Source organism: Bactrocera neohumeralis, unplaced genomic scaffold (genome assembly GCF_024586455.1).
Source record: "Bactrocera neohumeralis isolate Rockhampton unplaced genomic scaffold, APGP_CSIRO_Bneo_wtdbg2-racon-allhic-juicebox.fasta_v2 cluster09, whole genome shotgun sequence".
NCBI classification, from domain to species: domain Eukaryota; kingdom Metazoa; phylum Arthropoda; class Insecta; order Diptera; family Tephritidae; genus Bactrocera; species Bactrocera neohumeralis.
The window spans coordinates 24,901,258-24,915,332 of record NW_026089622.1 but is presented as its reverse complement, the minus strand read 5'-3'; the positions used below and the strand labels follow the sequence as shown (position 1 = coordinate 24,915,332).

The following is a 14,075-nucleotide window of genomic DNA, read 5'->3' as shown; positions in this document are numbered from 1 at the left end:
AATCCCTGATAACTAATGGCCGTGGAACATCAATAAATTTTTTTTTGCTTCTGTGAGTATCGAACTGCATTTGTTACCGGGTTTGCGCCATACGTAGTCGAAGCGATGATAACAACTGCGTTATCATTCCATTTCGTGAGAAAAATATTAGCTTCTTTCAATTTTGTAAACTCAATATGACCACGCTCCTCATTTTTCAATATTTTTTTATGTTCAATCGGGCAACTTTTTGGCAGCCGATTTTCCCGGATCGTACCTGTTGCGGTATATCCTCGAGCTTTCAAGTAAACTAACAGAGGAACAGTGGTGAAAAAATTGTCAAAATAGAAGGAAAATGGTAGATTCTGAACCGCTGGTGTAAAATCGTCTATCATATTCAGCAGTGGAGCTGCGCATTTTCCAAATGTTTGCTCGTAGGTACTATTGGCACGAGGATTATTTCCTTGATAAATTTCAAAATTAACTAAATATCCCAATATCGTACACAAGGACCAAACTTTATAACCGAACCGTAATGGTTTTCCTTTGATGAATTGCTTGCATCCGTGACGCCCAAAATATGATATCATGCTCTCGTCAAATGAAAGCTGTTGTTCCGCATGGAAATACTTCAGCATATTTGATTTTAAGTGGTCGGTTAAGGACCGCAGTTTCCACATCTTATCTCCGTAAGTTATTTTTTTACAACTAAGTATCTTCAAAGTGTAAGAATCTCAAAATTTCCTCGAATCGATTTCTACGCATAGCTAAGTATACCATCTCATTGCGCATGTCATTGTCAACGCTCCAAAATCACCTGAACGTACTTCGACCATTGTATCCACTGACTAACAAGATGGCTATGAAAACTTTAAGCTCCGCACTGGTAATTTGAGGATTTGGTTTACCAAGAAAAATTGCATATCTTCGCGATTCGTTTATAATGTACTCTATGAGTTCATCGTCAAAAAACTTTCAAGTTGAGGCTTAACCTTACAGTCTTCAAAATTTCGTGAAGGGGAAACGGGGATCAATCCGTCCGAGTTATCTTCTACCCACGTAAAATGTGATTCCTTACGTAACAGTGGCGGTGGCACTGAAGACGGTGTAGGTTTCACTTTTCGTAAGCCGCTGACATACGTTTCAGGTTGTGATGAGGACGGTTCTATTGACATTTCGCACTGTTCCTCTAACAAATGAGTTTGCAAGTTCTGAGTTTTCTAACATGTCGATCAACACAGAATCAGCAACTTCCAAGTCATCCTCCTCATCATCATTATCAATCGTTAAAACCCTTTTACAGAGAACGTTTAATATAGAGAAGGTTCACCGCGTTGCCAAACTTACGATATTTAATTTTTTGGAGGGGTACTCTTTTCTATTAGTGGATTTCACCGCAAAAGGAGGGGTACTCTTTTCTATAAGCGGATTTCACCAATATTTAACAGGAGCGTCGAAAATAGCAGAACTGAGCATTTTCAGTGTTAAATAAGAAAAATGATGCTAATTTCAATGTACGCTTACAGATTCGCATATTTACTATATCATTTATATATGTACATATGTATATTCTCCATATATTTGAATACAAAGCTCATTGGTATATATGTATGTATGTATGTGCACTTCGACCTATTTAATGATAAATTCCATTATTTTACCTAAATCAATATACATACATATGTATATGTATATTAGAGGTGTTCTACGTTATATGGAGATTTTTGAAATAGTGTTTTAAGTTAACAGAATGGGCTAATTTCTTTCCTTTTTATGTAAAAATGTTTAAAAAAAAATTTGGGGACAATCGGATGATGGGAAGACGGCGCGGAAATGTTTTAAAATTAAAAATTGCCTTCCTATAGGAAAAAAACAAGTTTTATGTATTCAAGTATCAATTTCTTTTAGTGTATTTATTAAATGAATATGTATGCTTTAATATGTCTCAACTAGCACGATATAAAGAATAATTTTAAGAATATTTTGTTCTTATTTCGAGTGAAAAAACGGTAAATAGTATTTTTTTTATCGCACCATCGTCGTAACTGTCGATTGCTTTATTTTTGCAACATGAACCAGCAATATTTGCAAAAATAAAAAACGAACGACTGCAGACTTTGGTAATGGTATTTTTGGGCAGCGAAATAAAACAGTAAATGGACTGCGTTCTTTTTTCAATAATTGTCACTCTCAGTTGTTTGGCATTTGAAATCAGATGTGTTAATTTGTGCGAAATTGTGATTATTTAATAAAAAAAAGAAATGAGTGAATTACCAGCAACTACGAGTACATTACATATGTATACAAACACGACAACGTTCTGAACAAGTTGTGAATATTGAACTAATTGGAAGAATTTCTCATCAGATAACAGGTGCTAAACTACCATCGAACAAACAAATACTGCAATTACTATTTTATAACATTAGATTTGTGTATCGGCAATTGAGAGAAAGTGCAAAATGAACAATAAATGCTGTATTAATATTTTGGCAACAAGCTCGAATTCCGACAAAAGATGTAGCTGGGTGTGTCGATAAATTAGAATCTCTGTACAAATTATGGCAGAAGATTCAAAAAACCGTACCAAATAAGAGATCTGATGCTCAGAAAAAAATTGTTGAAGACTTTTCTGCAGAATTGGATAATTTGTTTGACATTGCTCATAGAGATGCCTTACAAAACATGCGTATTAGCGAAGACAAGGAATTTTTGATTCTACAAAGGCAAAAAGGTCGCCCTGGTAGCATGGCCGGTGTTGACATGGTATTGTATCGGCGACAAAACAGAGCAGATCACCGCATTGAGAAAGAAATGTCTAGAAAAAGGAAACATCAACAAATGTCGGAAGTGAATCGTAAGTTTATCAAATGAAATTAATTTTTGTAATTTATAGTGGTAATGGTCAATTTTAAAATGATATTGTGTAGTCGAACTCGAAGACGATTTTGGTATGGACTATGAAGAAGATATTGGTGACAGTGAGCCTGAAGTAGCGGAAACCAATGTGAAAAAAAATACAAAACAAACTGCTTCAACTTGTATTAACAGGGGAAGAAAACATTTTATCACACCGCGATTGCTTTCAGCACTTGATAGCGCCAAAGTAAGCGATGGAAAGGCGATGCACATTCTGATGGCGACTGCAGAAGCATTGGGCCATTGCACTAGCGACTTGGTAGTCAATCGTTCTACTCTCCATAGACTGAGGGAAGAGCATCGCAGAAAAGAAACACAGAGGATTCAAGAGAGTTTTATTGACAAAGTATACCATGATTGAAAATATACGTATAGGTTATTTAAATACTAATAATATTCTATTCTAGCTAAGTGATACACAAGCAATGGTCGTCCACTGGGATGGTAAAGTATTGCCAGATCTAATTGGAAAAATAAAAGTTGAGCGAATTGCAGTGCTTGTTAGTTATAATGGCGAATCCAAATTTCTAGGCGCTCCAAAACTTATATCTGCCACTGGTGAAAATATAGCTACAGCCGTTTTTGATACACTTAGTAAATGGAATATTTTAGATCGCGTAGAAGGCATGTCTTTTGACACCACGTCCACTAATACTGGTCCAACGAATGGAGCATGCGCTCAATTGCAACGCATGTTAGGAAGAAATTTGTTGACGTTACCATGCCGTCACCACATTCTAGAAATATACTTACGTAGTGTATTTGACCTGCATTTCAAAGTGACTCAAGCACCCGAAGTCTCAATTTTCGAGAGATTTGCCAAAGCCTGGCCAAATATTGACACTTCATCATTTAAGAGTGGGCTCGACTGTGAAGATATAAAATCTCATATAAGTGATGGCATCTGCAATGACATCAAACAATTTTGTCATTCACAATTACAAAACACTTTTGTTCGTGCTGACTACGAAGAATTTTTACGTCTAGTACTTACATGCACGTTGGATGTCAAAGGGGATATATTCCTTGAAAATATTTCTTTTTCGTGATCAATTTCACTTGAGTAAAGCTGAATTAAAAGGTTTAAGTCACATTTGCGTTTTTTTAGTACGTTTATATATAAAAGCTTGGTACAAATGCTCTAATGCAATTACCTCTCCCCTGCATGATTTAAACTTTGTAAAAGAATGTATTAGTTATGAAAAAGTGAACCCAAGTATTTCTTCGGAATTGCTGAGAAAAATGCAACAACACATGTGGTATTTGTCAGAGGAAAACGTCGCAATGGCTTTCTTTGATTTCAATGTTTCTGTAGATGTTAAGAAAAAAATGGTAAAAAATTTAAAATCAGAAGAGCCAACTATTAAACTACAAAACAATCGCAAAATAAAAAAATTAAGTGACTTAGGCAATTCGGATTTAAGCGAATTTGTATCCAAAAGAACTTTAACATTTTTTATGAAGTACAAGTTGTCAACCAACTTTTTGTATTTGGATCCAGAGTCTTGGGAAACAAACGAGGAATTCCAAAATGGTCGCACAATAAGCCACAAATTGCTTGTTACTAATGATACAGCGGAAAGAGGTATTAAATTTATAAAGGATTTCAATACTATTCTTACAAATAAAGAAGAAGAAAAACAGTTCCTCCTTCAAGTTGTTGAAGAATACAAAAAAAATATAAGTCCTATAAAAAATCGGAATTAATTTAAGTTTTAATATTTCTAGATGTATTAAATAAATTGATATGAATAAAAATATTTCCTTTAAGTAGTAGTTTTAAGTTAATATAATGCAAAAAATTGGAGAAAAATAATACACTAAAAGAAAAATTGATACCTGAATACATAAAACTTGTTTTTTCCTATAGGAAGGCAATTTTTAATTTTAAAACGTTTCCGCGCCGTCTTCCCATCATCCGATTGTCCCCAAATTTTTTTTTAAACATTTTTACATAAAAAGGAAAAAAAATAACCCATTCTGTAAACATAAAATACATTTTGAATTTTAAGGACAGGTCTAATGTATATATTGGGCATTAGAGGTTTTGATAACATTTTGAAGACCAAGCCGGCGCACATATTCGCATATGGATATAATTATGTGTACATATGAATAGATTTTTAAAAACCATACCCGTAATCATAAAATTTTTTTTGATATGCATATAATTATGTGTACATGTAAACAAATTTGAAAGAATCATTCGCATGTTTGTAAATTTGTCTACACACAACTTTATGTGTAAATATATACACCCATTGTTTCATACATAAACTCCGTTGTCACGGACAACCAATGGCTGAACTTCACGTTTTGTCAAAAAGTCGATGTGTTGTTGGTAGAAAATCCGAGCTGTACCGAAAAAAATCAAACGATTGTCACCGCTTCCCTTGCCGCTGTACAGCTCCGCCTACAAACCAGCGTAAATATGTATGTTTGTGCGTGAGCTTGCATACATATCGACGCAGCTGCGTAAAAATATTTCAGAATTACAAAATATTTTTCACATTCCTTGACAAATACAGTCAATACTGGTTATGTGCCACATTCAAAAATACAGAATTTTGTGGGTTGTTAAAAATAAAAATATAATATGGTACATAAGCGACCGCGGATACTTAAACGAGTCGTACTTAAAACAATAACTTCTATATGTTTCAAAAAACAAACCGTGAGATGCAGCAAGATATAGTATAGGCTGTTAAGAGTGATGAGGGAGGGATTTGATTTTCATTTAAGCGGAATACTACTTAACCGGGATTGACTGTACACAAAAATCAGAAGAATATTGAATATTTTCTTTGAAAAATTTATAGACTTGAAATTCGACAAATAAACTATGTTGTCTATTTAATTATAATATTTTTTAATACTTATATTTGCGGGGTTGTCACATTTTCCTTCTCGTACATTTCAGGAATTTTGTATTTTTCAACAAACGATTTCGTGCATTCCGAAAGATTGTCGGGCACGAATTTAATAAATTGGGGGCACAACTTTGTTTTCATTTCGCTGATTACATTTTTTATTATTTTGCAAATATTGCTTTGACATATTCCTATCAAAAAGTCATTTCCCACCAAGTGCTGGTAGCCACCACTGGCCAAAAGGGACAAAGTCGCTCCCAGTTGAATCATTGGTGCCACTGTATTTGACAAATGCCCTTCAAATTTGAGTTCAGCCAATACGTAGTTAAATGCACTTTTAGAGAGTCTGAACCGTTTCCTGAAGCTGTAAATATAAACATGTAGGCAATTGAAATTAATTTGTACACAATTCTAATTCCTTACGCTGCCTCCGGCGATGCCAAGGGATTGCTTTTGTCTCGCATTCGGTTCCTTATGACTTGCTGCACGTTTTCTTCCTCAGATTCCGAAGACGAATATAAAACAATTATTGGATGCATCACTTTTGAGAAAAACAATAGTATTTCACCTTTATAAAAAAATATAGCACGGCTTCAACAACTTTCTTTGTTTTGATTTCACAATTTGACACTTCGTAAATGCCATTTGTAGAGAGGCCAGGGCTGTTACAGTGAGCTAATTTAGATTCGCTTCGTATCGAGTGCGGCGATCCGGCTACTCGAAACGTCATGAAATTTGTTTCAATACAATAGCTCGCTCGATCACGAATGCCGCGATTCGGGCCCTGGCTTAGGAAGGAACACCACTTTTTTCTGTTCCAACTTCTTGGGACAGTAGAATGTTAGCTTTGTATATATCAGGGATAGTACTTCCCTGACAATGGTACGTGTGTATGTCAAAAAAAGGTTGGATCGGACAAATACTTCCCTTAGCCTAATATAAACGTATAATAAAATTTTAAAATTTCGGGATGACTTTGGACCGCATATATCGTCCAATATGTGAGTTATCCTAGTGAAATAAGAGAACGTTTTTTTAGGCCTGGCCTAGACTTTACTCTATATGATTTGTTTTACACCTTAAAGTATTTCTCTGGTTTTTATTCTTGCAAGTTACAAAAGTATAAAATGTTCAGTTGCACCTTTCTTACTTGTTTTTTTGTATTTCTCAACAGTGTCTGGTTTTGTGGCTGGAAGGACCAATGCTAAGTTCTTTACTCACTTCATTTTTTCGCCACTTACCACTTGCCAAACGTTCAAATTTTCTTTTTAACTTAAACGCTTGGTTTCTTTTTTCTTCAATTGTGGGTTTATTTAAAAAGGCATTTTGCTTAACAAATGTGGTTAAGTTGAATATAATAATTTCATTAAGGAATCTGGAGATAGCAGCGTAACTGTGTAGTCTAACGACGTTAGACAGAGCTGCTGTGTGGAGTTAACTATCCTTTTTGTTGGGTGGTATATAGGGTGGTATACATTGTGGTGTGTGTTTGCATGTGCGGATGTGGGGTGCACTGCGTGTGGGTTTTATTGATGTGGAACGAATGTGCGGTGTTCTCGTGTGGGTTCTGCTGGTGTTGTGTATTAAAATATGTTAGTGTTGTGATTTTGTGTACAGCTGCGTTGAAGTGGGGGCTTTAGAGAGTCTAATCTCATTTAGCCACTGGTAATAGTACTAAATTTCAAAATTGATTGGTTTGGAGTTGAATATGAATCAAGTTTGGTCTTGATCTTGGTATAAACGTCATATTCCTATAATATTGATATAAGTTCGGTTGACTCTTAAACCCTTGTGGCATATTGCTACAGAGTATAATAGTTTAATTCACCTAACTGTTGTATCATCTAAAAATAATGAAAGGTTATATATTTATGTGTAACTAGCTGCTTGATTAAATTAGCCTTATTCACTTGCGACTAAATCCAACTTACAAATATAATATAAATACGAATATAAATGTTTTATATTGTGCGCGATAGAAGACGTGTGGTCTCGTCCGATGATCAAACGCAATAGGACGAATTAGAGAAGCTCATATGAGGTCACTGAGATTGTAACAGGATTAAATATTTTTGTTACTGAATACAGTGTTACCAGATGAAAGCAGTTAATTACAATTCTCCGAGTAGTTTATAAGTTGATCTATTACAATTCAAAGTGATGTTAATCGCTACACCACTCCATTTCTGAAAACAATTTAAAGTTCTTAAGAAGAATTTTAAATTTTATACATTAATATGGAATATAACTAGTCTTATTACTAATCCTAACTCCAAAGGAAGTGTTATGAGTTTTCTCGGAAACCAGAGCTCCGAAATGCTCTCACAAGCAACCTACGTGGTATAGCTTCTGTAAGCGAGCTAAAGCAGAAAGCCACAATTGAGATCCGAGACCTCGACTCTTTATCCACCGCAGCAGAAATCGCGACCTCCGTAAGACGTCTGCTAGAGCAAGCAGATGAAGAAATCACAGTGAGGACCAGCGCCGCAAATACTCGGGAACAAATACGCGCATTTGTGACGTTGACAGCCGATAGCGCAAACAGGGTACTAAAAGAAGGACATATAAAAATAGGATGGATCAGCTGCAGGATAAAACTTATGAAGGAAGTTAAAAAATGCTACAGATGCTTCGACTTCGGCCATTTACAATGGGAATGCAAAGGCTCCGACAGAAAAGGACAAGGATTATGTATAAGATGTGGGAAACCCTGGCACAAGCTGAAAGACTGCAAAAACTTACCGTGCTGTTGCCTCTGCGTAGAACATAAGTATACCCAAACAGATCACATCCCAGGGTCTCGGTCGTGTGAGTCGTATAGGGAAAGAACAAGAACATGAAGATCTTACAGTGTAACATGCACAGAAGCAACTCGGAAACGACGTAGCAATCATTAGCGAGCAATACAAAATAGCGCAAGATGGAACATGGCTAGAAGACACCACAGCAACAGCGGCAATATGGCTAACGGAAAGGAGTAGTTTCAAAAAAACAAACAGGGGGAGAGGAAATGGATTTGCCTGGATAAAAAACAAAAGCATTACGATAATTAGCTGCTATCTTACACCGAGCGACCCTATCACAGACATCCAAGCAAAGCTCGACGCTATAGAGGATGCTGCACGACAAAGAAACCGTCACTTAATCATAGCCGGAGACTTCAACGCCAAGGCCATGGAATGGGGCACACCGACTACAAACTCAAGGGGCCAGAAAATTCTCGACATGGCGGCTAGATTAGGTCTTATCGTCGCCAATAGAGGATCTCACATCACAGTCAGAAGACCAGGATGCAACGACACAACCCCTGATATCACGCTGGTGTCCGAAGGATTCGCCAACCATAAATACTTGGACCAGATCTATGAAATGCCAGCTACGAAGAAATTTTAAACGTTGAAATGCCTGACGATTGCTACCTCGTTGGCTACGCAGACGATATCGCCGCCGTCATAACCGCACGTAATACCGACATGGCCAGGCGTCGACTGACACAAGTTATGATACGAACACAGACATGGTTGAACTCACACGGCCTCAGCCTAGCTGCTGAAAAAACAGAACTGATCCTGCTCACTAGGAAACATATCCCGCTGGAGGTAAACATGCAAGTCCATTCAGAAACTATTAAAACGACGAAAACCTTAAAATACTTAGGAATAAGAATGGACAACAAATTGACGTACTGGGCACAAATCCAACATGCTGCAAAAAAGTCAGCAAATATAACCATGGCGTTATCAAGACTCATGACAAACAACGGAGGCCCCTTTGCAAGTAGAAGGAAATTACTTATGGACACAACACCGTCAGTGCTACTATACGGTAGCGAAATATGGGCCGATACACAACATAGACGAAAAGTGCTTGCTAAAGTGCAGAGAACAGCAGGCCTGAGAGTCCCCTCGGCGTACCGCACTGTATCCGAATCCGCAGTGCTAGTGATAAGCGGCGTCATCCCAATAAACCTTCTCGCAAAGGAGAGAAGACAACTCTGGCTATGGAAGAAAGATGGAATAGAAATACACATGGCCACAAGACAACAGGCGAGGAAGCAAACTCTTGAACTCTGGCAAGATCGGTGGACAAGGGAGAGCAAAGGAAGATGGACCGCAAAACTGATTCAAGAAATAGAGAAGTGGCACAGTAGAAAACACGGCGAGGTAAATTACTATATAACACAGATGCTGTCCGGTCATGGGTATTTCCGAAAATACCTATACAACATGGGAAAAGCAGAGAGTACAGCATGTATTTATGGAGACGAACCACTAGACGATGCAAACCATACCATTTCAAGTGCCACCGGTGGAAAGAAACACGAAGGACTGTACAAAACAAACTCGGAGAACTAAGTCTTAGAAAAAATGATATCTAGCAGCGAAAACTGGAAAATAATTGCCTCGTACGTGGAACATGTTCTACGCGGTAAAAAAAGAGACATGGACGCGGACTCCCAATAGAACACGAGCCAAATAGCTTGATGCTGGCTACCCTCCTTACGGCCTAAAACAAAAAAAAACAAAAAGAGTTTTCACGGCTGCTGTGAAGAATTTTAGTTCGTTTACGTCGTTATTGGCTACGTTTATTGGTTTTAGTCTATCCACTGAAACTGGGTTGGGTTGCCACGGTAGTCTATGGCGAAATGTTTGTCGAGACGAGCGATAACTTTAAACGGTTCTTCGTAGGGCGATGAGAATGAGATTTCTATATGATTATTTCGTCCCAAATCATGGAAATAGATGTTTGGATCTTTAAAATAAAAAAAAGGTCTCTTTCCATGTTTTGACATTTTTGAAGTTGTTAGATTTTTGAAACGGTTGTTTAAGTTCTGTAATAGGCAATATTGGTTCTCCATAAGCGAGTTCGGCTGGCGGGGTGCCCATGTATTTTTTCCATGCTGTTTGAAGACCAAGTAGTGCAACTGGTAGAGCGTCTAACCAGGTTTCCCGATTCCAAAGGAGTGAAGATTTCAGTTGGCGATGAAAACGTTCGTCTAACCCATTTGATTCCGGATGGTATGGAGAAGTCTTTAGTTGTTTGATGCCAAGGTTCTGTGATAATGAGTTAAAATTGTTTTACTCCAGTTGTTGTTTTTGATTGGATGTTATTCGTTGTGGCAGACTCTACCGAGTGATTCAGTGAGCGAGTAAAACGATCGATTATAGTTAAACATTGATTAAATCCTTTAGAAGTTGGTAGAGAAACCAAGTCTATAAGTACGTAGTCGAATCGTTGCGAGGGTGTTGATACGTGTCGTAGAATTTTGTTACATTGACGTTGATGCCCATGTGCGGCAGTCTTTGTTTATCGACGATCAAACAAATCGATGTCTTAATTCCGGTATATGCCAGGGAATGTAAAGAATCTAACATACGTTTTCTGAGTTAAACTGTGACGTTTGAACGTGAAGATTCAGTAGTTATATCACAGTACAAAGCTGGTTCGGTGGCATCTATCTTTATTCTCTGCAATGATAGTAATGTTGACGGATTGCAGAGAAATTTCAGCAATTCTGTGTCGTTTTGCTGTGCTGTTGCTAAACTTTGTGTAGTTCGTAGGATAGCATTAACTTTATCTTCTGATGGCGTTATGCCGTCCTTGTTGACGATGTGGGTCAATAATTTCACCTGGGTTAGACCAAAATTATATTTTGTGGAATTAATTACTAATCCATAATCTGGAATGCGTTTAAATAATATCTCAAGATGTTGCAAATAGTAGCGCTCGTTGGTGGAAGTTGCCAAGATATCGTCGATATACTACTGTGCCCAAAAAATAAGTTGACATTGTATTTATTTTGAAAATTCTTTATTTATTCTTCCAAATCAATTTCATCCCCTTCAAAGTAATCCCCTCCCGATGCAATGCACTTATGCCAACGGATTTTCCAATCTTCAAAACACTGGTTGTAGTCACTTTCCGGGATGGCCTTCAGTTCCGTCTTCGCTGCTGCTTGAATCTCCTCTATCGTATAAAAACGGTGTCCCCGGAGCGGTCTTTTGAGCTTGGTGAACAGCCAGAAGTCGCACGGCGCCAGATCAGGTGAATACGGTGGTTGCGGAACGATATCGGTTGAGTTTTTGGCGAAATGATCACGAATTACGAGGGCAGTATGGGATGGTGCATTATCGTGGTGTAAAAACCAAGTATTGTCTTTCCACAATTCCGGCCTTTTTAGGCGGATAGCGTTACGCAAACGACGCACAACTTTCAAATAATATTCCTTGTTGACTGTTTGTCCGGTTGGAAGGAGTTCATAATGCACAACACCACGATAATCGAAGAAAACAGTCAACATGACCTTGATTTTTGAGCGACTTTGGCGCGAATTTTTTGGTCTCGGCTCTCTTTTGGCACGATATTCGCTCGATTGATCGGTTGTTTCGTTGTCGTAAGCATAGATCCAAGTCTCATCGTCAGTTATAAAGCGTTTCAGGACTCCTTGGTAGTCGAAAAGCATCGTTTCACACACTTCAACGCGACTCCTTTTTTTCCAAAAAATTCAATGTTTTCGGTACCAGTCGAGATTTGACGCGCTTGAGTCCCAAAACATCCTTCAAAATGGTATTGGCTGCGCCTTTCGATATTCCAACTTCATCAGCAAGGTCTCTAATTGTTAATCGACGGTTTTTCAACACCAAATCTTTGATTTGTTGAACGTGGGCCTCGTCGGTTGAGGTTGATGGTCGCCCTGGACGCTCTTCGCCTTCGACACGTTCACGGCCGGCTTGGAACTCACTATACCACTTGTAAAAATCACCAAAGGCTTTCTGCACCATCGTCAATGAATCCGCAGCAGAAAATTGATTCCATAAACAAAATTTAATGCAAATTCTTTGCTCAACAAATTTCGACATCGCAAAAAACGAAAAACTCACTTTTAGCAGCTCACAAAACGACACGTATTTCAAACACTAATGAATATTTTGACATGAAATTTGACATAAATGTGACTGACAGTACCAATAAGAATGGAAGATTTCCTGTTTTTCATCGATGAACCTTTGAAACGTTTGATGCCGTTTCTTAGACCAAAGGTAATATAAGGAAACTCAAATAGTCCAAAAGGCGTTATAACGTCTGTTTTAGAAATGTCTCTGGGTGCGACCGGGTCTTGGTTAAATGCGCTAAACAAATTTATAGTAGAAAAAATTTATAGTAGAAAAAATTTATAGTAGAAAAAATGTTTTTACACTGTAGTGTTGAGGTAAAGTCCTCAAGGCAGCGTACGTGGTATTTGTCTTGAATTTAGACTGTGGTAGTCTCCACATGATCGCCATCCTCCAGCGCTTTTAGCTGTACGGAGTAGTGGCTATGACCATGGACTATTCGATTCCATTCCCAGTTTGATCAAGTTATCAAACTCGTGAAGTGCAGATTTATCGGGTGGTGAACGACGTACGTATGTAGTGGAAAGTCTTGTGTTTCATCCATATTGTTACTCCATTTGGATTTGTAATCTCATGAAATTTTCGTGTTGATTTATGGTGCATTGTTCTTGTTTGTCTGCTTTTTGATCACTCTTTTGGGAAAATCGATAAATTGGACCTTGTGTCCACCAAATATTAAGTACCAGAACTTCGATCTCAAATGCAAAGACAGTGAAAATTTTGCAGAGAATCACTACCCGTCATAAAAGATTCTCTTTTTTCCCGAAATATAACTTGGTATAACTTGGTTTACACCGAATAACGTGTTACCATTGTGGCAATTAGTCCTTAACGTCGGTATATTGTATGAACGACGGAATCACCAATGTTGTGGATAGTGTGTTAATAAGCAAAATACCAGCTACTTTATTAAATTATCTTTATTCACTTACGTAAATCCGACTTGGAAATCTATATATATATAAAAGATAGTTGTGTTAGTTACACCATTTATAACTCAAGAACGGCTGAACTGATTTGGCTGAAAATTGGTGCGAAGGTAGCTTAGAACCAGGGTAAGGACATAGGATACCTTTCATTTCTTCGAAATTTCATACAACTCATAAATACAAAAATTATATTTCAAATAATAAGCATTTGTCCAAATTTATGTTTGTAGGAATTATTTGAATATATGCGCATAATTCTAAACAGATTCTTCCTCAAAACTGTAACAATTGCTAAGTATTTGCAATAGTACAAAAGCACTGCAACCAAATACTAAGTGAAATAGATTATGACTGAGTGAGTAATCCACCAGTTTTTTCGTCTTTCAACGCCTGAAAAGCGATTCATCATGCACAGTTCACTAGAAGTTGAGAATTAATAAAAGTATTAATAAAATCATCGGAAAAAATCACTTACTAAATGCGGC

General features: G+C 37.4%; 2 protein-coding genes across 10 annotated transcripts in view; both read left to right on the top strand.

The window, feature by feature from the left end:
• Positions 1 to 14,075, top strand: part of LOC126764053 (uncharacterized) — a 917,515-nt gene that overhangs the window by 242,617 nt on the left and 660,823 nt on the right. The window lies entirely within an intron of this gene.
• On the top strand, positions 1,703 to 4,731 carry LOC126764082 (uncharacterized). The gene is made up of 3 exons (XM_050481869.1): positions 1,703 to 2,836; positions 2,910 to 3,244; positions 3,306 to 4,731. Exons 1-3 carry the CDS (start codon positions 2,665 to 2,667, stop codon positions 3,945 to 3,947), a joined length of 1,149 nt encoding a protein of 382 aa, XP_050337826.1. The 5' UTR covers positions 1,703 to 2,664; the 3' UTR covers positions 3,948 to 4,731.

What these genes read in the sequence shown, in the direction of transcription:
- LOC126764082 (XM_050481869.1), top strand. Translation starts at nt 2,665, where the DNA reads ATGCGTATTAGCGAAGACAAGGAATTTTTGATTCTACAAAGGCAAAAA. An exon ending in ACAAATGTCGGAAGTGAATC is followed by an intron (nt 2,837 to 2,909) that starts GTAAGTTTATCA and finishes GATATTGTGTAG; the next exon opens with TCGAACTCGAAGACGATTTT. An exon ending in AAGAGAGTTTTATTGACAAA is followed by an intron (nt 3,245 to 3,305) that starts GTATACCATGAT and finishes ATTCTATTCTAG; the next exon opens with CTAAGTGATACACAAGCAAT.